The sequence below is a fragment of the Callorhinchus milii genome, unplaced genomic scaffold (assembly GCF_018977255.1).
Source record: "Callorhinchus milii isolate IMCB2004 unplaced genomic scaffold, IMCB_Cmil_1.0 Scaffold2, whole genome shotgun sequence".
Taxonomy (NCBI): Eukaryota; Metazoa; Chordata; class Chondrichthyes; order Chimaeriformes; family Callorhinchidae; genus Callorhinchus; species Callorhinchus milii.
In genome coordinates this window covers 19270152-19297148 of record NW_024704743.1, presented here as the reverse complement: position 1 = coordinate 19297148, position 26997 = coordinate 19270152, and the positions used below count along the sequence as shown (strand labels likewise).

The window sequence follows — 26997 nt, the reverse complement described above, 5'->3', positions numbered from 1 at the left end:
AGCAGCTTAGGAACTATCGTATTTGACCATCCTGGCCAACAATTCTCCAAATAAAATTTGGCATTCTCTTCATAGTTGTTTGTAGTGCATTGCTGTGCACAAATTGGCTGCCGCATTTCGCCCACAAAACACACAGTCACTCCACTTTACAGAATAACCCTCGAAGTGCTTTGAAACATTTTAAAGATGCGATCAGGTGTTCTAGTTAACAGAAAGCAACCCATTTACATGACTCGATTCCTTATTAAGAAGCCTGGTAAGAAATATTGCAAATTCAGTTGCTGTATTAAAGACTCCAATTAGGGAAAAATAAATCAATAGGACCTTTTATGTGCAGTTCAAATAATTTTAAAAAATTTTAAGTCAAACATAAAAGATCGGATGGGTTACCAGACATTAAAGGCTATGTTGAAATACTAGGTTCCACTTACGGCAGTTTTCTTCATCAGAAGCATCACCGCAATCGTCCAGGAGGTCACAAACGTGCAATCGGTCGATGCAAGCTCTGGTCTCTTTACACCAGAAATGATCGGGGCCGTTACAAGACACAGCAGCTTGCGGGAGGGAGCAATTAATGAACCTGATATCGTCCATCGCTGTCACGCCATCGTAAATACTCAGGCTAACTTTCACCAGCGAGAGACAGAAGGGCTGATGAAGGCGTCCGAGCTGCACAAAGGCCTGCTGCCAGCGATCGGTCTGAGTGATGTAGGTCCACCACACCACTGTACGATTCAGAACCCCCTCCACATCCAAGTACATTTTTGCTGCTCCTACAGCCTGACCATAATTGTAATACCTGCAGGAAAAAACAGCCAATAGCAGATGTAGACCCCCAGGTAATATCTTCAGATGTTAAATAATAATAACAATCCTTGCATTTGATATTGCGCCTCATCACGTCTTCGAGACGTTTCAAAGCGCTTCACAGAACATATTGTAAAGTGAATAGATTTGCATCTTTTGTGGTCAAAATGGGGCAGCCAATTGCACACACCAATGTCCAACAAAAGTCGTGTGTTGAAGTGACCCATTTTTTTTTTAAGGAATTATTACCCCCGGAAAAGCAATCCATCAATCGACTAACAACCGGGCTCCTAGTTACTGATAGGCAAACAGAGTTGTGTGGAGGCTAATAAGAAAATCTTTTAAAGATGGAATTTTTAGGGTGACCGAGACATGGAAGACTTTAACAAATCATCTCCATATGTCGTCAAGTCATTGTAAGGTTGACGATCTTTCTCACCAGAAGGACATGGTGCATCCTGTTCCTGACTGACTGAATTGAGGGCTCTTCAAGGCTGCAATCTGAGAGATGCTGCTTCTGTTATTCAGAATAACCATGAAATGGCCTGTGAGAAATCAGATAAAACATAAAAGACAGATGTTTCCAAAACTATTCAGTTTACTTAACGGTTTAGAATTTTGTTAATTGTCACTTTCTTTTTTTGGACAAATTATTACCCCTGACACAACGGTTTGCTCCTTAGGAGCATTTTCAAGTTAAAATGTTGGTCACCATCTTAGTTCTTCACAATCAGCCAAAATATACAATGTTATCAACTTGGAGACAGCCATCTGAAACTGCTTTTATTTTCAGATGCTCTAATATTGCTGTTCTTTGCAAGTAGAAGCACAGAGAATTTTGGGCCTTTGTGGCCAATTTTTGTTTGAGGGATTATCCCGGAAAGCAATTGAACAATCGACAAACGGGTTCCTACTTACTGCTAGGTAAACAGAGGCATGTGGAGTAAGGAAACGTGCCAAAGCTTTTGCAGCGCCCGGGAATCGAACCCAGGTCCTTTCGCTTGTGAGGCAAGTGTGCTAACTACTGCGTTATGGGATACTAACTGTCTATCTTGCTTTTAGACATCCCTACTGATTCTGTCTCTACAGCTTTCTGGGCAGAGCGTTCCACATCTTCACAACCCTCTGTGCAAAGAAATGCTTCTAATCGTTTTGGGTCTGAATTTAAAACTATGCTCCTTTGTAATTTCTCAATACATTTCTCTTCCTCTTGTGTCTGGCTGCAATCAACTCGTCCCTACGATTGCCAGCTCCATCTCCTTTCAGCGCCTTAGGACGTCCTCTCGACATGAAATGTATACAAATGTAATCTTGTTGTTGTTCTTTCATGACCCAGTTGCTAAAGTCATTGAGATATCCAGGTCAGAAGATCTCAGCTTCAAGTGGCACTCTCATTTGGATACTACACATGGTGTCAGTGTCTTTTCCGCAACTTTCTAAGGTGGAATATCATAAATTCTTCCCTAATTTTATTTCCTGAATGAGTTGAGAAATGTTTTTAAGAAATAGTGGAAGAAAACCACCTCCACTAAAGTTCTCATTAGATTGATTCCAGTCTCTTACCGTCGGATGTATTGGTGGTGTGGTCTTGAGCTGGGACTTGATTCTGGATGTTTGAAGGTAGAGCATTTCTTGAGCTTCTGATCCAATCAAAGTCATCACTGGGGATATTCTCAAACCAGCCACAGTCATTCTCTTCAAAGGTGCATGTTGCGGCTGTAAAACACAGATAAAAATCCCATTAAAGCCATATATCACCAGAAGAGCTCTACATAACACTGAATGGATGTTTTACCACTGAATGTGTTAGAATCACATTTGATAGAAATTCCACACTAACAATTTTTTGGGGGGTTGAGTGTAGCTAATCTCTCTGATCAACACTAAAATCACATTCCAAGACCAGGCCAGCTAGTCCAATAATGGCATCGGCTGGGTGGAATTTTCTGTAATTTACCCATTTTGCTACAACTTTCACTCCAATCACAAGATCAGTTCAGGTGTAGAAGGCCCTTTGGCCTATTTGATCTCATCCTTCCAGAATATCCACCCTTCCATCTTCCCATCACAGCAACAAGTGTTGCTTAAATGAATCCAGTGCTCTGACCTCAACTACCCTTTCTGGTAACCTGTTTCAGTCGGTGTCCGTAAAAGAAAAACACTTTGGTGTACCTGTTTATCTCGTGGACAGTTTAGAAACTCACTTTAGAGGTGCTGCATTTGATGTGTTTGGTTCACTTTATGTATAACCCCAGAAGGAAATGCCTTGAAGCTTTACACTTCTTGGTATCAGAAAGTGACGAAGAGAGATGCGTAATGTAAATTAGAATCTTGCCATGTGCTCAGGGTGAATTTCCAGCCCTTTTAGGATTCTACTCTCATGAGAATCAACCCACAGTCTATTCGCTCACATTTTCTGCATGTTCTGGTTAGTTAGTTCACTGACGCGATCGTGAAGATAGTTTTATCTGTTATTGATAATGATATCCGCTAAAGCGCAATTTCACACCAATTATGGAAAGAAACTGATGGATGAGGTATCATTCAAGGCACATTTGTTCCTGTCTAGTTAAGAAAAGCTGATAGAAGAGGATAATTCTATTTTCTATTAAAATCTGGTGGTGTCTTCCTTTATCACTTACATCCATTTCTTTGGAAAATATTTAAAAGAGAATTAATAACTAGGGGAGGGGCTTGGCTTTTCATTCAGAATGTAATTCTCCAACTAACAATTTCTAATATTAAGTACTATTAAGTAATGCTCCCTCCTCGAGCTCCTGCAGTCTTGCTTCCGCCATGCCCACAGCACAGAGATAGTGCTTGTCAAAATCACAAACGATGTCCTCTCAATCTACCACACCATCCTCCTCCATCGCCTCTCCTCCCTCATTCACCTTAGTGGGACCACACTCAAATGGTTCGAGTCCTTCTTAACAACCAACCGCCTCCATTTCATCTCGACAAATGGTTTCTCTTCCCGCCCCCGTTTGTCACCTCCCGCCTGGTTTACTCAAATGCACTCCCGAACTATTCAAAATATCCAGCTCATTCCGAACTCTGCCGCCCACATACTTACCCGGACCTAACTCCATACCCAAATCTCACCAGTTCTGGCCAGGCTCCACTGGCTTCCCATCACCGAATGGATCGACTTCAAGATCCTCACACTCATGTTCAAATCCATTCAATCCCTGGCACCTCCTTACCTTTTCGACCTCCTTACTCCCCAATCCACCACCCGGTGCCTCCGCTCGACTGGCAACTCCTACTCATCCCTTGAACCCGCCGCCCACCATCAGAGGTCACGCTTTCAGCCATTACGTACCGAAACTCTGGAACACTCTCCCCCAATCCCTTTACCTTGCCCCCTCTCTCCCCTTTTCCAAGTCCCACCTGAAAACCTTCCTCTTCCACCGTGCTTACGGCCACCTGCCGCCCTTTTGACTCGGAGTCAGGCTCCGCCACTGTTAAGCGCTCTGAGATGCCACCCTGCATGGAGGGCGCTATATAAGTGCAAGTTGCTGTTGTTGTTGCTGTTGTACATTTTGTTCTATTTAGGGTGAAAGATGCTATCTTTCGTAACATATTGAATCTGTTAACAAATATTAGTGACTGGAAATTCCACCTGGGCTAGATTTATTCTATTGACTTATAATTTCATTGTGTACAAAATTTGTTATATTCTTAAATGCATCCGTAATTTTTGAAGCCAGTTTTCATAGGATAGACTGGATTCCATAATTTGCAAAAGAAGAGCGCAAACCTTTCCAATCATGGCTCATAACTCATTCCTCCAACACTAGGGATTATTCCTGTTGCTCTTCTACGCTCTTCTAACTTTTTTGTGTTATGGAATATGTAATCAGTGCATGGCAGACCCTAATATCACACTTTAAAATTCAAAGTCCTATTAATTTCGCTGCACTTAGACTCAGCAACAGCAGAAAACGCCCCTATCCCTGGGATTGAATAACTCTTACAACTAGGATAGCAGCATGAATAAAAAAACTCCACTGAAGACACCACGGGAGTACAGTTCCACAGCCACTGATTGATTGCAGATACTTAACCAAGTGGCCATTCTACTTTCTTGATCTTTGCTTGTGTGTTATTCCACACATCTATTATCTTTTGTGTACAAACATTTTCACTTGACTTCCCTTCTAAGGAACAGGAATTGGCCATTCAACCAGTTGCGCCTATCTATCATTAGATAATTGCATAATCCTTTCTCCATCTTACCTACACGTCCCTTAATACTGTCACTTCCCAAGTATCTATCATCCCTGGGTCATAGATCCCAATGATTCTACATCTGAAGATGATGGGCTACCTCACTGGTTTGAACCTGGTGTTCCCAACATCTAATTTATTAATATTTTAACTTGCTTTTTCCGATGCTTGAAACCTTTACCCGTATTGAAGAACTAATTCCAGTTATAATCTTGAAAAAGTATCCATCGTCTCACCCTGCAGTCATTTGTCTGTGATCCTGCTAGTTGTTTATCCAAAACAAATAAATAAAAATAAATAAACAAATAAAAACAATCCGTGACTGTTTGTGGGACACTTCTGTGCGCAACTGGCTGCCGCGTTTCACCCACAAAATATGCAGTCAATTCACTTTACAGTATATTCTGTGAAGCGCTTTGAGTCGTCTCAATAATGTGATAAGACATTATATCAAATGGAAGGATTATTATTATAAATGTGGTTTGTACCCTATTTTCATACATTACAATACAGAGATGACTCGAGATTGCCAGGAATGAATATGCTGAAGCCTTGTTTAAACAGTGTATCTCTTGGCCTATTTTCTTCAAATCTGTCTCATACCTACAATGCTTACAAACACTCTAATGAAAAATAATGACATTCATTTTACTTGTTGGTCATATTTTTATACTCAAGGAATAATTATCACTGTGAACATGCAATCATTTTGTTTTTTATGTAATTAATATCATTAATACTTCAAAAAAGCACTGACGATACAAAATCCCAGTGCTGTTCACATAATTAAAATTAATAACAGTAGTAAGTGAATTTCACTGAATTGTTTTCTAAATTAAATTTTATCTAATCCAGGCCAGGTTCCTTCTGAGGCTTGTCATTATTTTGGTAATTTATCATTGCAATTACTATTGTATATCAGTCTGATTCATTTGGTAGCACTCTCACCTCTGAGTCAGAAGATTGCAACTTCAAGCCCAATGTTAAGACTTCGAGCTCATAGTTCACAACACCAACTTGCATTTATATAGCACCCTTCACATGGGTAGCCTCACTGAGCATTTAACAGCACTTAAAACTTGGTTTGATGTTAGGCTGGAAAAAGAGGGGTAGTGACTGAAGGCATAGTCAAAGAGGAAATCTTCAGGTGTGATTAAAAGACAGGCAAAAAGGAGGCAAGACAGAGGGATCAAGACAAGGAGTTCCAGAGACCTGGGGCATATTGGCTGAAAGCATGGATGCTAATTGTGGAGCGGAGAGGACGAGGGATGTGAAGCAGACCAGTACCAGCTGAGCGAAGGTGACAGGTGAAGGAGTGCGGTGTGACTAGATGGGAGAGGTAGGAAGGTGCCAGGGCATGAAGTGATTTGAAAGTGAGAGTGAGGATCTTGAAAGCAATCAATTCAGAAATAGGGAGTCAGTGGAGCCTGGCAAGAATTGGGGTGGTGTGAGTGCCAAGCCTTGTACAGGTGAGGACATGGGCTGCAGAGTTTTGAATCATTCGAACCTTGTTAATAGTGGAGCTGGGAGACCAGCAAGGATTGCATGGAAAAATCAAGGTAGAAGGTGACGAAAACATAAATGAAAATTTCAGCAATATTTGAAGTAAGATAGGGGCTAAGGCATCCATGTGGTGGAGATGGAGGAAGGCAGTTGTGGTCAGGGACCGGATGTGGCATAGGAAGGATAACTGGGGATTCAAATCTGACGCCAAGGTTGTGTACTGTTTTGGTGAGTCTATAGGATAGGGAGGGGAGGTTATGTAGTTCAGAAGCACAAGTGAGAAGACATTGATGGGAGCCAGGAAGGATGGCTTCCAACTTCAGCAATGTCCATGTTCATAGTCTAGACAGGCACTTTGCAGTGCTGGGGGAGAGCAGTGTGTGAGGTGTTTCGTTTCAGATGTGTTGTCTGCCTGTTATAGTGGTTGTTGAAGACCCCATGACACTATTTGAAAAGAGAAGGGAATTTCTCCCAATGTCCTGGCCAACAATCCTCCAGTTAAAATTGGTCATTCGTTTCATAGCTGTTTGTGGGGGGTATTGCTGAAACAAACTGGCTGTTTCATTTGTCTACAAAATACACAGTCATTAATTTTACTTTACTGAGAATTCTGTAAAGCAAATTGAGATGTCCTCCTGATATGAAAGGTGCTATATCAAATTCTTATTTATATTAAATGTGTTGAGACATTTTCATGATGTGATACGGTGCTATATCAAATGGAAGGGTTATAATTATTACCATGGCTAGTAGATCGATTGTTTTGTAATGTGCTTTCATTATATTTTTAAATGAATGTAATAGCACGTGGAACATGCACCAAATCTGATAAAGAATTACTTTCAAAATGTCAAACTATGTTTCTCTTCAGATCCTGATTGACCGCTGTGCATTGCCAGGACTTTCAATTCCTGTATTCATATATCGATAACAGAGCTTCATACACAGTTCCAGGAAAAGCATTGCAATCCATTTGGCTTGCTTCAAAGTAAATAAAATCCTACATTATTCTCTCCCCCATATAGCTATCTAATTCCTTCTTGAATTTGCTGACACAATTTGGCTCTACTGCCTCACTCGGTAGTCAATTTCACATAATAACCGCTCTCTGTATCAAATATAGTGCAACCCAATTATATCACGCTTTATTATAGCGCAGATTCATTTTACATTTACATCTTGCAGTTATATAGTGACCGGGGGCAGTATCTCGGAACGCTTAACAGTGGTGAAGCCTGACGCCAAGCTGGCATGAGGGAGGAGGCGACTTTAAGCACGGTCAAAGAGGAAGGGCTTCAGTGATGATTTGAAACATGGGAAAGAGGGGGCAAAGCAACAACAACTTGCATTTATGTAGCGCCCTCCATGCAGGGTAACGTCTCAGAGTGCTTAACAGTGGCGGAGCCTGACTCCGAGCCGTGGGGGTGGGAGGGGGTGAGGTGGCCGTATGGGCGGTCGAAGAGGAAGGTTTTTAGGCGGACTTGATAAAGGGGAGAGCGGAGTTAAGGCAGAGGGATTGAGGGAGAGTGTTCCAGAGTTTTGGGGTGTAGTGGCTGAAAGTGTGAACTCCGATGGTGGGGCGGAGGGTGTGAGGGATGAACAGGAGGCCGGTGCCAGTCGAATAGGGAGTGAGGAGGTCAGAGAGGTAGGGAGGTGCCAGAGAGTGAAAGGATTTGAACACAAGCGTGAGGATCTTGAAGTCGATCCATTTGGTGATGGGGAGCCTGTGGAGCTTGACCAGAACTGGTGAGATGTGGGTATGGAGTTTGGTCCGGGTCAGTATGCGGGCAGCAGAGTTCTGAATGAGCTGGATCTTTTGAATAGAGGAGGTGGGGAGACCGGCGAGGAGTGCGTTTGAGTAATCCAGGCGGCAAGTGACAAACGCATGCACGAAGGTTTTGGCTGCATTTGGTTTGACGTATGGTCAGAGTTGGGCAATGTGGCGGAGGAGGAAGAAGCCGGTCCTGATCAGGGACCAGATGTGGGGTCGGAAGGACAGCTGTGGGTTGAACTGGACACCTAGATTGCGCACTGGGTCGATGAGTCAGAGGGAGAGCCTTGGAAGGTTGAGGAGTTCAGATCCGCAGAAGTGAAGACGTTGACAGGAGCCAATGAGTATAGCTTCCAAATTGTGCACATTCAGCTGCAGAAAGTTTGTACTCATCCAGGCCCTGATGTACGCGATACAAGCTGATAGAACAAGACACAGGGACTGGGGGAGAGAGTTCTAAAGCTTTGGGGCGTCGTGGATGAAAGTGCATCTGCTGAAGGTGGAGCAGAGGGGACGAGGGACAAGCAGGAGGCCAGAGCCAGCCGAGCAGAGGCAGCGGGTAGTGGAGTGGAGAGAAAGCAGGTCAGAAAGGTCGGGAGGTGTCAAGGTGTGAAGGGATTTGTAGACCACATAACATGGTTGCACTGTGGCCCCCCCATTCATTATGCACGTGTTCAGTCGGCCCATTCACTTCCTGAACAAGACTAGCTTTTCACCCTCCTAACCCTACCCCTAGGCACATCCTCCCGAAGTGAAAGGTGCTATATAAATGTAATTTGTTGTTGTTGTAAATGGATGACTTCCGAGTCATTAGGTCGCTATCCTGCTGCACATTGAGGAACCAGCCAGCGGAAGCAGGTCAGCTCTCAGGAAAAACACACTATTGTGCCTTTCTGCAGCGGTGATATTTTATGGAGTCCAAAAACTGTGTTATAATGGGGCTCTATCGTAAATCAAATTGAACTGTTTGTTCATTTTCTCTCTTTTGAACTTGAGTCTGGGTTACTTTGTTCCAAAGTTTGTGACTTTGAAGTTCAAATTGAGGCAGTTTTTAACAAGGAATAAGGAATCTGAGTAGAAACTCCTTCCGGTAACCAACTATGCATCACACACATCGATCACAAGTGGGAATTTCACTCTGAAAGTTGATTTCATTGCAGTGGCGTTACTGAGATGGCATTAAAAATCATCATCGTGGAGTCCTGTAGCTCAGTGGTTAGAGCACTCGCTTTGCAAGCGAGAGACCTGAGTTCAATTCCAGGCAGGTCAGGGCGAAACCTTGGGCAAGTTTCCTTACTCCACACGCCTAATAATAATCCCTCCAAAACCAAAAACAATAATAAATTGGTCATTTTCAATCTACGACTGTTTGTGGGACATTGCTGTGCGCAATTGGCTGCCGCGTTCACCCACAAATATATAGTCAATTCACTTTACAGTGTGTTCTGTGAAGCTCTTTGGGACGTCCTCCCGATGTGAAAAGAGCTATATCAAATACAAGGATTAGTATTATTATTATTATCATCAGAATTATAAAAATCCTTGCTCTATGTGGCTGAAATGCTTGAAATGCCTAAACGTATTTCACAGGATTTAATGTGAAGTGCAGTGACTATGCATATGTAGGTAAATGTTAAGAAATTACATTAGGGTCTGCTACAACTTAAACCCTCAGAGAGCTAATGCAAACCAAAGATTAATAGTCTTTCAACACAGCAACAACAATAAAATTACATTTATAGAGCGCCTTTACTGTAAAGTGACTGTATACTTTGTGGATGAAACACAGCAGCCAATTGCACACAGTAGTGTCCATAAATTGTCATGGATTGAGTGACCCAATTATTCTTTTTAAAAATTATTTATTTATTTATTTATTTGAAGGGTTTATTACCCCAGAACCACTGTTGTTTTATTACTTACCACAAGAGACTTCATCATCTCCATCCGGACAGTCAGCAGTAAAATCACAGTATTTAGTGGCCGGGATGCAACCTGCGTTGTGACAATAGAAGAAATGCTGGGGACAGACATTTGTTGGAGGCACGGGGGCTGAAAAGATTGCTGTTGGGAGTAAAACAACAAAATAATTAAATAAATTAGAGGTGCAAATGTATGATTTCAATGACAAATCATACATTTGCAATGAGGTGCAATAACATTTCAATCCGATTGAAATATATTTCACAGAGCATTCAAAACTCTGGTGCCCGCATTCTCACCCGCACGAAACTCCACTCCCCGATTACCCCAGTCCTGGCCAGACTGCACTGGCTGCCTATCCCAGAGAGGATCGATTTCAAGATCCTCATCCTTGTATTCAAGTCCATGCACTCCTCTGCAACCCCGTACCTCTCTGACCTCTTCTCTCCTCAAAACAGTACCCGTTGCCTTCGTTCCTCCGGGTCTGGCCTCCTCCTCGTCCCCCGAGTCCTCTGCTTCAGCCTCTGCAGCCGTGCCTTCAGCCACTATGCCCCGAGGGTCTGGAACTGCCTTCCTCACTCCCCTCGCCTCGCTCCCTCCCTTCCCATTTTCAGGTCTCTGCTGAAGAAGTTTCCTTTCGACCGCCTTCCCCTCCCTCCCCCTGGCTCAGTTCTGGGATCCTTTACTGTAAAGCGCTCTGAGACGCCGTCCAGCGTGGAGGGCACTATATAAATCCAAGTTGTTGTTGTTGCAGCATTGTGGACTGCAAACAGAGGTATTCTAAGTTGGAACCATTACCTCCCTCCAACTCCCTATCCTCTGCTAACCTACTGGCGTTTAAAACCCAAGCTTGTCATCGTTTCACTGAAAAATTCTCTACCATTTCTTCAAACCGTGAGGTATTTACAAGCCAACCCCATTATAATGCCGTGGTCTGGGTCCAATATCTCACACCCTGTGTTACTTCAAAATACACAACAAGGAAGTGACGATCCAGAAGACCTCCATATTTAACAGAGAATCTGGAGGATTTTATTGGGAGGTTTGTTGGCCAGGACACTGGGAGAAACTTCATTCTATTTCCAATAGTCATTTGGTCTCTTGAACAACAACTTGCGTTTATATAACATCCTTTACTCTGGATAGCAACTCACAGCACTAAGCTACAGCTGAGGTAGCAGGTGGGATCTCAGGTTTAATGTCTCATCCGAAGGTCGGATCTTACAATAATATAGTGCTGCCCCAGCACTGTGCGGGATGGCCAGCCAACACTATGACCTCAAAGCCCACCTGGTGCTTGAAACATAAAAGGAACTGCAAGCACCTGATTGCACTTTCCAGCTGGCTTCTTGTTTGAAACTCTCTGAACCGTCATCCTTCGCCAATAAGATGTGAGAGTTCTTGTGTCGGACAAAGTAGCCTGGGAGACTGACCGCTTCCAGAGCATCATATCCTTCAAACCATTTACTCTTCAGTAACCAAAATGAAGCCTGAACTACATCAGTGTCGCCCGGTGATTCTTGCTTGATAAATAATTTTATTTCATCCGACGAGTCCACCTGAGAGTGGACTAAAAAGAAGTGGCTCTTCAATACAGATTTCAGGGAGACGGTCTGTACCATGTCTGGTACAAGCCAGGTGAGGAAATTGTGAAAACAGCTGAAGGATTATCCGTGACTCGACCCAAACAAGCCACATCATCTGCATTAATCGTCAACCCAGTTTGGTCCCCGTGCAAGTTGGTGGCGAGAAAGAGAAACTTCCCATGATCTGTCAAAATGAAAGAAGAAATATTGGGGTAAAAATTCTGGGATTCCAAAACACTTGTCTGAAATTGCTGAAGTTGGTAGGATGCCATTTGCAATTGTGAGAGTGGGAGAAGCCCCTGCAAGCTGAGGTGACTAAACTATCAATGGCAAGTGGGTTTAGCTGGTTAATTTCCAGCAGTGCTCCAACACACACTCTGGGGTCACCAAGCCTCGGCTCTTGCCAACCTGCATCTAATAATTTCCGGAATTAGGTAAGCAGGATGTGTCCCTCCAGGGAGAGAGTGCGCATTTCACTCCAACAATCTATCTCTGGGATGTCCATGTGTAGGTGGAATGTGTAGGTGGAATATTCCAATAAATATTTTAGGAATTTCCATGTGCAGATGGAATACACAGAATTTTTAGTCTGGTTTGGATACTCTTAAGCCTGGTGATGGTTTCCTTCACTTGTCAAGACACCCGGCTGACCAGAGAAAAGAGGCCATTATCCCCTAAACACAATGCAATTTGATTCAACGGCTCAGAATGGCACTCAAAAATGTTCCCACAAAATGTGAGGAGAGAGCTGTTTTTAAAATAATATTATCCCATGAGTAATTGAACCATCCAGACGAGAAAGGTCCCAGATTCACTCCCTGGACTGGCAGCATCTGCAACCACGGCTGCACACTCAGCCTCACTAAGCCAGTCAGGAACCTGTCTTGTTTGACCCCGAACTGTCCTTTCTCCCTCACATCCATGGCATGACCGGCACTGCCTACCACCACATCCGCAACATTGCCAGACTCTGCTACTGCCTCACCCCTCAGGCTGCCGAAGCCCTCACCCACACATTCGTCACATCAAGGCTCGATTATGGAAATTCTCTCCTCATCGGCCTTCCCAACTCTTCCCTTCACAAGCTGCAGATCATCCAAAACTCTGCAGCTCGTGTACTCTTGTGCACCGGGCTCTGTGACCCATCACTCCCACCCTCGCCTGACTCTACTGGCTCCCCATCCCCCAGGGGATTGAATTCAAGATCCTCGTTCTCACTTTCAAGGCCATCCATGGCCTTGTTCCCTCCTAGCTCTCTGACCTTCTGACTCCCTACCAACCTACCCGCTCCCTCTGTTCAGCAGGCTCCAGCCTGCTCCCGGTTTCCCGCACGACCCGCCCTACCATCGGTGGCCGGGCTTTCAGCCTCTCTGTCCCCACACTCTGGAACTCCATCTCACAGTGCCTTCACCTCACTTCCTCCCTTGCCTCCTGCAAGGCCGGTCTCAAGAAGCCTCCTCGTCGATTGTGCCTTTGGTCACCCTCCCACCTCTCTGCCTTCCCTCACCCCTGCCCCACCTCTCCCCCATGCTCAGGTCCTGACCCCTTGGGACATCCTCTCAACGTGAAAGGCGCTCTATAAATGTAATTTTGTTGTTGTTGGACTGGACTGATCTTAACTGCAGCAGTGTTAGGGTGTTACAATTGGCATTAGTGCTGCTAGGTAAGAGAGAGAAAAATTAACCAGGACTCTCATTCTCTTGCCTGATCACTGGAAACAGGATGGATGTTAGCCAAGCAGTCTGCAAGCACTCTGTACTGTCAAGGTTCACACAGGCATTTGAGTGAGATATCAAGGTTAACATACACTGTAATATTTGAAAACCCCCCATCCCCCAGAAGAATGTGTTTAGAACACCACATTTGACCTTATGCAGTTTATGTAAATGAATAATCCTTGCATTTGAGATAATGTCTTATCATGTCGTCAAAGCATTTCTCAGGATTTACTGTAAGTGTAGTGACTGTGCATTTTGTAGGTGAATGCAACAACCAATTTGTGCAGAGCAATGTTCCACAAATATCCATGAACTGAGTGACAATATTATTCGAGGGATTGTTGGCTAGAACACCAGGAGGAATTCCTTTCTCTTTTACAGTAATAAACACTACTAAACAACAAATATCTTTGAAACGTACCTTTGTGATCCGTGGTGGAATTAGGCAGCCGTGCATTCGACACAGCACATCCCGGAGTTAATGTAATGTCATCAATAACGACAAAGGAATTGGCCATTGCTGTGACACTGGCCTGGAGAATAATCTGCAATGAAGGAAATTGAGAACCCAGCATTAGTGGGGAGCATTTGGTGTGTGACTTGCAACATTTTAATAACAGAACCATTTTGTATTTCCATGAATTCCTAAAGAACAGCACTTGAACACCTGGTGTTCCTTCCCTTCTCCCTCAAAAACAACCGTGGCAGCCTGGAAATCTTTGAGCCCAGCAATTGGAATAAAGTTGGGGTGGTTGAGCTTCACACCCCAACTTCAGCCTAATCCTGAAGATTTCAGCACTGTCAATGAAGTTGCCTGTGAAGAGCTCACTTTCAGTCAATCACAAGATACTGGTTTATTCCAAAGCAGATTGAATTAAATTTATTTCCTGTGAAATCAACCTGAATCGTTATGCTCCTGGGTTGGAAATAAGAACTGATGGTATAATTAGGCAGCTGTATATCAGACACAATACACCAAGATATGGTGTTGAAAATCTCCAGCTGAACCATTGTCCTGAACACAGTGAGTGTTCCATATCAGGATTTAGGAAATAAATGGAAAATGCAACGTTTTTTAACTATTACACATTTCACAATTTGATACAACAAAATCACATTTGCACAGCACAAAAAAATCCAACAGACTCCAACACCTCTGAATTAATTTGGTTTTTTGCTTCAGGCACAGGTTAATATAATCAAAGAAAGATACATGCTGTAAGATTAGAACTAACTAATAAGAGTTCTGGAATTAGTTAACAGAGAAAAAGTATTAATATTTCTTCCAAGATGGTTAGAACTCAGAGCAGGAAGCATTTGTTCACACAGAGGATTGTGAAGATGTAGAATGCTCTTCCCCAGGTTGACTCAATAGGGCTGTTTAAAGGGGGAGATATTCACCAGATATTTTGTGAAGAGAAGTATAAAGAGATATGATGAAAAGGCAGGTCACTGGGATTAAAAAAATTCCCAAGCTCTAATAACCTTGTGGAACAGATTCAATAGGCTGAATGGCTTCCTCCTGTTTCTGTTTTCTTATGATCCGCACAGCCTACCAAGGACTGGCTAGCAACCCACTGTGTGTTCAGCTTGGATCACTCTACCAGTCAGTGCTTTGACTTGCAGTGTTACATGGAGCCAAGTGGGAAGAATCTCAGCCCCCAGCGACCGGTCTGCTCTTCCATGTCTTGCCAAAGAGCCAAACTAGCTGGTCCATCAACAGTACCATGGAGTACTGCCTGAAATATCATTAATGTTCAGTGTATTAAGTAACCCCACACAGGTTTTTCGCCCTCAAAATATACAGTCAATTCACTTTACAGTGTACTCTACGAAGCGATTTGAGACGTCTCAAAGACGTGTTAAGTAGCTGTATCAAATGCAAGTGTTATCCCCAACCTTGCCCCCCAGCTTGGGTCCATAACACTGTCTGTCCAGGGCCTTGGGACGTCCTCCCGCCGTGAAAGGCGCTATACAAATGTAATTTTGTTGTATTATTATAGGGCAGTAGGAATTTCAAGGTTTTCCAACTGTTTGATTTGGATTGATTTTGTTTAACCATGTTCTTGGAATTAGGCAGGCAGGATGCACCCCTCCAGGGAGAGAGTGTGCATTCCATTCCAATAAATATTTTAGGAATTTCTATGTGCAGATGGAATACACAGAATTTTGGTTTGGATACTCTTAAGCCTGGTGATGAGTTTCTGCTTGTGTCAGACACCTGGATTCCCCCCCAAAATGCTCTTGGTACCTGGAAAGGTATCATGGCTTCTGCTGCGCTGGGTTCCACCGTAATCTCCTGCGTAGCCCAGCCTCTGTTGGTTGCTGTGGTGATCTCAGTGACTCTCTCAGAATGGCCGCCAACCACTGTTCTAGTGTGCACTGAAAGTTTAGCTCCTGGGGACATCTGGTACCAGAACCTCACCTTAGTCAAAATAAAAGACAAATCCTACACTGTTAGAAAATTCTCGTTTAACTCCTGTTCATGCGAAACACATCTGTGACTAAATCTTAAGTAACTGAGAAGCAGAAATCATTTAAACAGAAGTTCTATTATAGTGTTGCCGATTTACTGACAATATAGCTAATCCCTGATATCACATCTGTCCAAGACAAGGTTATGTACCTCTCTATATTAATTGAAATATCGAGGTGAAAATGTGATGCGATACTTACCATATTTTCCTGGCCAACAATCCCCCACTTACTCTTTGTCTGTTTGTGGGACATTGTTGTAGGTAAATTGGCTGAACATTTGCCCACAAAGCACAGTCACTGCACTTGAAGTATATATCTTATGAAGTGCTTTGTGGCATCCTGCCGATGTGAAAGGCACTGTGCCAACTGTAAGGATTATTATACTTACTTAAAGAATAATAATCTCTCAAACTAGCGCTCCACCTCCAACCTCCCTTTCCTCTCCAAAATCCTGGAATGAGTTGTTGCTTCTCAGCTTCGCTCCTTCCTCTCCTGCCACTCCCTTCACGAACCCCTTCCAATCAAGTTTCCATACCACCCACAGCACAGAAACAGCTCCGGTCAAAGTGACAAATTACATTCTGTCCATCTGCGACCAGGGCTCCCTCTGCCTCCTCATCCTCCTTGACCTCTCTGCTGCCTTCGACACCGTCGACCACTCTATCCTCATCCACTGCCTCTCTTCTCACTTCAACCTTCACGGCTCTGTCCTTGACTGGTTCAGATCGTACCGTCTCTCAAACGGTTTCTTCTCTAGCCCCCGCCCCATCTCATGAGGCGTTCCTCAGGGCTCTGTTCTTGGTCCCTTCCTCTTCAATATCTATATGCTCCCTCTTGGTGACACCATCTGCAGACATGGGGTCAACTTCCACATGTATGCAGATGACACCCAACTATACCTCTCTGCCTCCACCCTTGACTTAAGGACCACTTCTGTCCTGACAAACTGTCTGTCAGACATCAAGTCCTGGATGAGAACTAACTTTCTTCAGTTTAATGTCAACAAGACTGAGGCTCTCCTGATTGGCTCCCGTCAGCGCCTCCACACCTCAGGCGTTGACAGCATCACCATCCATGGATGCACACTGCACCTTGCTAAGCCAGTCTTGTTTGACCCTCAACTATCCTTTCTACCCAATATCTGTGCCGTGACCCGCTCTGCCTTCCCCCACCTCCACAACATCACCCAGCTCTGCCACTATCTCACACCACAAGCTTTCATTACAACGAGGCTTAACTATGCAAACTCCTTGCTTGTTGGCCTCCCCAACTCCTCCCTCCACAGGCTGCAGATCATCCAGAACTCTGCAGCCGTGTCCTCTCCCGCACCAGGTTCCGTGACCCTATCACCACTGTCCTCAGCCAACTCCACTGGCTTCCCATCACACAGTTCAAGATCCTGGTCCTCACCTTCAAAGCCCTCCATGGTCTTGCTCCCCCTATCTCTGTGACCTCCTCACCCCCTACCATCCTGCTCGCTCCCTTGAGAGGCTCAACACAAGAAGCACAGGAACCTACTGCACCCTTCAACACTGATCAGATCAACTCCTGGGAATCGCAAAACCTTTGCTGTTCACTACAGTTTAAATGAAATGAAAAATTAATGTCGTGGGGATCAAATTCAACTTCAGGTGCTATCTGTAAGTCATTTTAAATCAATTGCTTGCTCTACGTTCAATTCAGTTGGAACTGTCTATGAATGAAGTCTCTGGCACAATCTCCCTGGGTTTCTGCTGTTGCTCTGTCACACGTCCTGCACCATCTGAGGGCGGTCGTTTGTTTAACATCCAGCCACACAGAGCGACAGAGAAATAAAACTCGATGCCGCCTGCCTTTTCTTTCAGTGATCAATACCAATATATATGATCAAATCCTGTTTTAAGAGAAATGTTGTTTCTTTCTTTGACAAATTGACATTGGACTTTAGAAGATTCCATAAAAACTTGTGTGGCATCTGCTTTTATTTTAGGAATTAACTGAATTGAAGGAGGGACCGATCTTTGTTGCTGCGAAGGGAGAGCAGCCAGGAGTCATACATCATTTTTATTGCAGTATCACAGGCAAGCGGTCGATGCAATACTATTTTTGCCAGAGGATGATTTGTTTTGACGTGATTAACATCGTAATGCCAAACAATTTTGCATTAGAATACCTTTTTTATTAGAATTGCATTTATATTTCATGCATAATTCATTGATGCATTACAGTACATTAAAAAGGCCAGCTTCCTCCTCAGTGCAGTGCAATGGGAACATCTGATTTGATATATATACCGTTTCAATCACAAACTACTGAGGTTCTTGGTTGTGCCTTCGTGGTTTGTGGGATGTATTTAATGTCAGGTCTCTGAGTTAAAGCGCGTTCCAGAAATGGCAGAAACATAATTACCTGGCAGAGTGATCCCTTGATGAATTGCTTTCTTAGAACAGGACTGCCAAGCTGAGCTGTCCCATCTGCAGCAGAGTCGGAGCTTGCTCGAAAGTAGACAAACATTCCTATCATATCAGAGAATTCGGGAAAAAAACGGAACTTATTTATTCATTTAAAACAGTCTGATTCATATAACTCGAGCACCAAGAAGCAAAGCATGGTTGTCTGGCTGAATTGTTTTACTGTTTTGCAAGAATTATTTTAAATGTGTCAGCCTGGCTTAGTTTTGTGTCAGGCTGGCTTCATTGGTAGCACTCTCGCCTCTAAGTCAGAAGGTTATGGGTTTCAGCCCAACGTTGGGAATTCAACTCACGTAATCTAAGATGACAACTACAATACAGCACTGGAGGTGTGTTGCATTGACGGAGGTACCGTCTTTGGTGACGGTAAATTGAGATCCAGTCTGCCTGGTCAGGTGGACTTTAAAGATGCCATGGCACTTTTCGAAAAAAGAAAGGAGTTTCCCTGTATACTGGGCAACAATTCCCTGAATAAAATGGGTCATTTGTTTCATGGTTGCACGTGGGACATTGCTGTGTGCAATTGGCCTGCTGTGTTCATTTACACTTCACAGTAATTCCTATCAGGCACTTTGGGACGTACCAGCAAAATGAATCATACTTTACCAAATGCAAGGATTATGATTAAATATTTTGCATTTTGAAAGTTAACGTTGATTTCCATCCTCTGACATTATTGGGAGAGAGAATGCAGTTTATAATGTAATGCACATTTTCACCATTATAATTTAAAAAATTCAAATCACATGAAATTTTCTGTACTCGTCCATACGGAGTCCTGAGGCTTATTGCTTAGAGGACTCGCCTCCCCAGCAACAGGACCTGGGTTCAATTCGGGGCAGGGTGAAATGTTGGGCAAGTTTCCTTTCTTCACACGCCTCTGTTTACCTATCGTTAAGTAGGAACCCAGTTGTCAGTCAGTAAGTGGATCACTTTTCCAGGGGTCATAATCCCTTCCAAAAAATAAATCAAAAAATAATAATAATTTTGTCACTCAATCCATCACTGTTTGTTAGACACCGCTGTGCGCAATTGGCTGTCACGTTTCGCCCACAAAATATACAGTCAATTCACTTTACAGTATATTCTGTGAAGCACTTTGAGACGTCTAGAAGACGTGATAAGGCACTATATCAAATGCAGGGGTTAGTATTATTAATATAATAATATTCCTTCTATTCAATATAGTGCCTATAACATCAAAACTCTACGTGTAATGGTAGTGCAATTTGAGGGCAAACAAGGCAGCCAATTTGCACAGAACAATGCCCATAAATAACCGGGAGTTTACTGATTAACTTAAATGGTGGATTGTTGGCCAGCATACTGTGAAAAATCCCTTTTTGAATAATGTCATGGATTCTTACAATACAATTTGCATTTATATAGGGCATTTCACATTGAGACGATATCTCAAGGGAAGACTTTCATAATTTTCTTTGGAAAAGAAACATCTTGGATTACCGCCATGGATGAAGTCACAGAGCAGCCACTTGACTCGCATGATGGCAAGTCAAGGAACAAAAACTGCAACAACACCAACAACTTGCACTTATATAGAGCCATCCACGCAGGGTAGCGTCTCAGAGCTCTTAATAGTGGTGGAGCCTGACACTAAGCCGTGGGGAAGGAGGTGTAAGCATTGTCGAAGAGGAGGTTTTCAGGCGGGACTTGAAAGAGGGTAGAGAGGGGCCAAGGCGGAGGGATTGAGGTTATGTGTTCCGGAGTTTTGGGGCATAGTGGCTAAAAACACGACCTCCGATGGTGGGCGGAGTGTGCGAGGGACGAGCAGGAGGCCAGTGCCAGTCAAGTGGAGACGCCGGGTGGTGAATTGTTGAGTGAGGAGGTCGGAGAGGTAGGGAGGTGCCAGGGAGTGAATGGATTTGTGCATGAGTGTGAAGATCTTGAAGTTGATCCGTTCGGTGATGGGGAGCCAGTGGAGCCTGGACAGAACTGGTGAGATCGGGGTGTGTAGTTTGGTCCGGGTCAGTATGTGGGCGGCAGGGTTCTCCATGAGCTGGATCTTTTGAATAGTGGAGCTGGGGAGACCGGCGAGGAGTGCGTTTGAGTAATCCAGGCAGGAGGTGACAAACGTATGCACGAGGGTTTCAGCTGCATTTGGGTTAAGATACGGTAGGTGGCGGGCAATGTGGCGGAGGTGGAAGAAGGCAGTCCTGGTCGGGGACCGGATGTGGGAGGAAGGACAGCTGGGTGTCAAACCGGATGTCCAGGCTGTGCATTGGTTCGATGAGTCTGAGGGAGAGCCCAGGGAGGTTGAGAAGTTTAGATCCGCAGGAGCGAAGACATTGATGGGAGCCAAGGAATATGGCTTCCATCTTGTCCACATTCATAATAAATATAATAATAATCCTTGCATTTGATATAGCACTTTTCACGTCTTCTAGGCATCTCAAAGTGCTTCACAGAATATACTGTAAAGCGAATTAACTGTATATATATACATATATGTGGGCAAAATGCGGCAGCCAATTGCGCATAGCAATGTCCCACAAAAGTCATGGATTGAAGTGATTAATATTATTATCATTTGTTTTCTTCTCTTGAGGGATTATTATCAGACGTGTGGTGGATTAAAGAAACTTGCCCAGGGTTTCGTTCTGACCTGCTGGGGATCGAACCCGGGTCCTCTCGCTTGAGAGGCAAGTGCTCCAACCACTGAGCTACAGGACTCTACAGGAATCCCATTTTCTAAATTCAGCGGCAGGAAATTTATATTCATCCAGGCCTTGATGTCTGCCAGACAAGCTGATAGAACATTGATAGACCTGGAGTTGGTACTGGAGGAGGCAGTTTACCCCGTAAACATCCACACACAAGCAATGAAACAATGATGCACTAACACAAAAATATAGCTTTTCATTTGTATTTCTCTGGGGCCATTTTATTTAAAGGAACAGGCCAATACCCAATATGAACAATTCTTGCCGGGATTTTACCACAGTAACAGCTTCCCCTTTAAACCAGATGAAAGAAATGAAGATAACTGTAAAAAAGAGATTTTTTTGCAGCAAATGTCTAGAGACTAGACATTGCAAATTCAGCCCTGCGCATATGACCTTGTATTTTGTTTCAGTTTTCTAATGCTGAAGCTCAGAAAATAGAGGTACTGTTCAAGTAGTTTATCCTAAACTGGCTGCTGTAGTAGATAAAATAAATAAACCATCCATCAGGGTTACTAAATATTTAGTTACCTTGAACCACGATGATTACTGGAGTAACTTTGGAATAACACTGTAGGCACCACTTGTCTATGATCTTGTCAGATGATTATTATGAACCGCTTTCATAGTTCAGTACGTTACAAAAACATAGACATGCAGGAGAGGGCCATTTGTGCCTGTGCCAATGTTACCTGTTTTTTCAAATCACCTTTTTTTATTAATCCCATTTTCTAAATTCTCTCCTCTAATCTTGAAATGTTTTTACTGCTCAGATTCTTATTCAGTTCCCTTTTTAGCCGATTCTAGTGATGCAGCTTCAATAGCTACTTGTGGCAAACTTCCTGTTCCTCATTTCATGTGTGTACATCACCAGAACCATCCATTTTCAGATCGCCCAGTTCCAGGGAGAAGAAGCAGGCAAGTGACAGTAGGGTTCTGATTATCAGTGGTACTGACACTAGCTGTGAGTTCAATTGTCAAGACTGTGGATGTCTCTGGAATAAAACATGTTCAAACGTCAACTGCTTTATAAAAGACCTTACAGTACAGTGAAGCAGCTTATAACAGGGTTCTCCTCTACTGATGAAATCTAGCAAGCTTAGACTTGTGGGTCCCATGTGCACCTGTAATTATAATGGGACTTCATCATTTCAATCATTCTTGTGGTCTTATGATTTGATGCTAGGAACCTACTCACCTTTGTCAATCTTAGTTGTGTGATCTGCCTTTGGTAACCCAGAACCTGGAGATGTTTGGGCTGATCCTCTAGCCCAGTCAAAACCATCAGTGTTCAACTGCTTCCAGTCACAGAAATTGGTCTCAAAGCTGCACATGGTGTAATTTGCTGGAATGCAGGAAAAAGAGAGTGAGCCATGTTTACCTTATTCAAAACATGAACTTATGTCACCCTCAGTCTCCATCTGCTCCTTCATAGTACAACAACAATTTACATTTATATGATACCTATCACATTGGGAGGACATTTAAAACACTTCACATGATGGACTAGGAACCAAGCTGGTACATTGTGAAAGAGACAGCTCCACTCTTAATCCTTCATTCATCAATATTCTGCCCTCAAATGGAACGCTAACTAACATCTATCTTTATTTCATTGTGCAGCAAAGGTTAAAAACAATTCCTATCTAATGATAAATAAATTGTGAGCTATATTTTCTATAATACAGTGAATGGCCAAGTGTTGGCAATAAGGTTGGGGTAGATCATTGGTCTTGGGCTTCTGACATGCTAAGATCTGCTTGATTCAATCACTGCCTTAGAATTCACCGCTGCTCATTTCACCCATCTCTTACTCTGCAGTATTTGCATACTTTTAACTCACTCGTTTAAGTTACATGATTTCTGGCCAGGCTCCACTGGCTCCCCATTACCAAACGAATTGACTTCAAGATCCTCAAACATGTTTTCAAATTGCTTCACTCCCTGGCACCTCCCTACCTCTCTGGCCTCCTACCTCAATCCACCACCCAGTGTCTCCACTCGACTAGCACTGGCCTCCTGCTCGTTCTTTGCAGCCTATGCTCCACCATTGCACTTCCAGCCACTACGCCACAAAACCTTGGAACACTCTCTCTCAGTCCCTCTGCCTTGCCTCTCTCTCCCCTTTCTCAAGTCCCACCTTAAAATCTTCCTCTTCGACCGTGCTCACGGTCAACCCACCCACTCCCAGCTCGGAGTCAGGCTTCGCCATTTTGTTAAGCGCTTTGAGACGATGCCCTGCATGGAGGGCGCTATAAGTTGTTGTTGTTGTTGTAATAATTGTCTATGGTCAAGGTTAACAAGGCTGAATTGTGAAACAAGCCAAGTAAGAAATGTATAATGTATCTATCATAGTAAAGCAGCAACCAAACCCTTTCTTGGATTTCCAGAATGTAAAAATAAAGTTGCCATGTTTGTGCAGTGAACTGGAGCACAAGCATGAGCAATGAGGGCAAAGTGATGGCCGGAGACATGTATTATGCTGTATTATTGGCTTACAGTCACCTATCCCCTTCCCTGGCTCAGTGTCAAGCTCCACCACTGTTAAGAGTGCTAACCCGTGTGAAGGGCATTATAAAAATGCAAATTTTTGCTGCTGTTGTACTCTTGGACTGTAGCACAAATTACATGCCAAAAATGTAGCGTGCAAAGGAAGTAAAATCAATCCCTAAACAGGGCAATATCACAAGAATAATGGAAAACTTACTCGTGCTTACTTCCATGATTGCTCAAGTAATGAGGGGCTTATCATCACTAAGCACATTAACAAACACAACAATTTGTTTTGACTGTAGGTGAAATTGTCTGACAGTTGAGCTAATGAGCTGTAGCAATGCCAGGAAGTCTGGCTGCATTCATGCACTAATAAGTGTCCTCTTTATCCTTTGTGATTTCCAGGACTTTGTATTTAGACTTGCTATCCACTTTTATTTTGTCCCTATAACTTTACCTTCGCTCAGCAAACAATAGCATCATGTCCCTTGCACTATGCCCCTTTTAACTATTCTGCCCCCTGCCTCCAACTTATGCCTGCCCTTCCACTTTCAAAACCCACCTCAAGTCTTGCCTCTTTCACTACGATCATCTTACTCCCCAATGTGGCTCAGTTGTCCAGCCAGCTGTGTATAGCACTTTGAGATGTCCTCCTAACTTGAATGTCACTATATAAATGTAAAGTGTAACTTATATTAAGGCAAACACTCAGCTTTACAAATTTGCAGCAAAACATTTTCCTTCCATATGTGATAAGCAATAGAGGCAAATTGGGGTAGAAAATAATTATATCCAGTGATACTTATCATTTTGTCAAATAGTACCATCCAAACCTGTCTTTACCAAATCAACAACAAATACATTTATATAGAGCCTCTGACGTTCGCACAACAGTTTAAGGCACTTCACACAGCTGAGTGGGAGCCTGAGCTGGAGGATGGGGGGGGCTGCGGAGGATTGAGGGGAGCAAAGTGGAGCAAAAGCATAATCAAAACAATAGGCCTTCAGGTGGCTTTTAAAGGTCGTTGAATGAGGGCGAAGTGGAGGGAGTCTGGCCATACATTTTCACTCCATCATAGATTCCCAGAACTGGTGTTTCAGTTGTACCTTCCAGGATATTGATTGAATTAAGCCTGTATCCTATTTTTAGCTGTACTGAATCTAAGCTCTCCAAGATCCCAAATCAGGAACAACAAATGGAGTGCTGAAATCTTCAAGGGCTGAAATCTTTTAGGGCTGAAATCTTTTAGGGCTGAAATCTTCAGTCCCAACTATTGTGCTGAAGTTGTCTGGAGGGAGTGCCAATGTCACAGAGGTAAGCTCTCTTTATTCTGTACAAGAAATGTGCCAAATTCCTGCTTCAGTGGAGTATCCTCACTTGGGTTGCATTTCAGCCACATGCTTGTTTATTCATTACAATTTATCTACCCTCAATTCCACCACTGCTTGACAGTCTCACTCACATCAAGTTCTGGATCAATCATCATTTGGGTCTGATTCCATAAACCTCTCTGGCTGCTTATTGAGACTGAGCCAAAGAGGCAATGGAGCTCGGGGTTGGAATGCGATGCTCTTTTGGAATACCAGAATTTTAATGCTCCACATCCCTGATTCCAAGATCCCAAATCTTACCTTGTCCAGGATGCCTTTGGTCATTCTCCACACCAATGCTTAATAATAATAATCCTTGCTTTGATATCACGTCTTCTAGACATCTCAAAGCGCTTCACAGAATATACTGTAAAGTGAATTGATTGTTTTGTGGGCAAAATGTGGCAGCTAATTGCGAACAGCAGTATTCCACAAGCACTCATGGATTAAGTGACCAAATTTTTTTTAAATGAATTATTGGCCCCGGAAAAGCAATCCACCAATCGACTAACAACCAGGTTCCTACTTACTGCGAGGTAAGCAGAGGCGTGTGGACTAAGGAAGTTTGCCCAACATTTCACCCTGCCAGCAATCGAACCCAGGTCCTCTCGCTCGCGAGGCAAGTGCTCTAACCACTGAACTACAGGATTCAACAATGCTTCCAATGAATAAGGAAGGCCTACCATCCCCTTCCACCTTTCCCTTTCCAGAATCCGATATAGTATTTTATGTGCTCCCGAAATCCCGAGATTGCAATCCCTAAGTGGAGTCCATTCAAGTTCTGTTATCTCACAGTAATACAGATGAACAACAAAAAGAACTTACGTCTATGTTGCACCTTTCATGTTGGGAAGCTGTCTTAAACTGTTTCACATGGCTGACTCGAGGGGAAGGGGAAGTTAAGATGGGGAGAAAGTGGTTGAAAGAGCAATTGAGAGATAGGTCTTAATGGGGGGGTTGAAGGCAGAGAGAAAAGGAGCGAGCTGGAGCGACTTCGAGATTGACATCAGAGAGCGGGAACAAATTGTCTGAATGTTTATCTACAGACGGTGAGGCAGATCTGGTGAGGAACACGAAGAAGGCCTCTGCTAGTCTCTTTCAAAAACTTTTCCTACCTTCAGAACAATATCTCTTTGAATGTATTGTTGGTCAATGTCTTTAAATCTCTCATTTCCTTATTTGCCGTAACTGCTAGCCATTTCCTCAATTTGTACCACTCAGTGGTCACGCCGAGGAAGCTGGCTGTGTCATACATTGCACTGTAATGTAATTGGTACATCTAATATTTCCTACAGTTCTCCTGACACAACAGTGAGGTTGAAAAATTCAAGCCAATGAAAAGTAATAGTAAAATACCAAACCATAAAAACATGAGTGACTTACTGCACGTTGTTAATTCTTCATCCGCACCATCACAACAGTCAGTCTGGAAGTCACAGACTGAACTGATTGGGATGCAGAGGCCTGTATCACAACCAAAAGTGAAAGGCTGGCAAGGTTCTGGGTATGGCGCCAATTCACAGTCATTGAACCGCAAACTATCCAGGGCCAAGAAGCCAATTGTGCTTTGAACAGAACCTGTAAAGATAACCTAGGGAGAGATAGGGACAGAAATTAGATACAGAGTGGATCATGTCAATGGCCTTAATACATCTCAGCTTGCAATCAATTCTCTTACACTGCTTAACCCGGTCGGCTAAATTAATTATGATTTCCATCAAGTTCTACATTTAAAAAAAATTGGCGTAACCTGAAATGTAGATCAGTACAATTTAAAATCTTGTCTCAATTTTCATTTTGGTTTTGCAATACTAAAAGCTGAGTGCGGCAGACTTTACTTTGCATAGCATTGAAACAACATCTGAAAAGTATATGACAGCTCCCCTTGATGACTCAAACCATTGGGTAACATTGCAGCCTCTGGGTCAGATGTTGTGGGTTCAAATCTTCAACCCCCAAATCAGGATTTTAGATTGGCATTCC

General features: G+C 43.4%; 1 protein-coding gene across 1 annotated transcript in view; it reads right to left on the bottom strand.

The window, feature by feature from the left end:
- The window catches only part of malrd1 (MAM and LDL receptor class A domain containing 1), a 180725-nt gene extending 154280 nt beyond the window's left edge, over positions 1-26445 (bottom strand). The window contains 11 exon segments of the mRNA XM_042332367.1: positions 432-799; positions 1247-1352; positions 2371-2523; positions 10238-10378; positions 11562-11861; positions 11864-12007; positions 13963-14086; positions 15793-15966; positions 18408-18514; positions 22349-22495; positions 26398-26445. Of these exon segments, the coding sequence (XP_042188301.1) occupies positions 432-799; positions 1247-1352; positions 2371-2523; positions 10238-10378; positions 11562-11861; positions 11864-12007; positions 13963-14086; positions 15793-15966; positions 18408-18514; positions 22349-22484 (1753 nt within the window). The 5' untranslated portion in view covers positions 22485-22495; positions 26398-26445.
- Between the last annotated feature and the right edge of the window lie 552 nt (positions 26446-26997).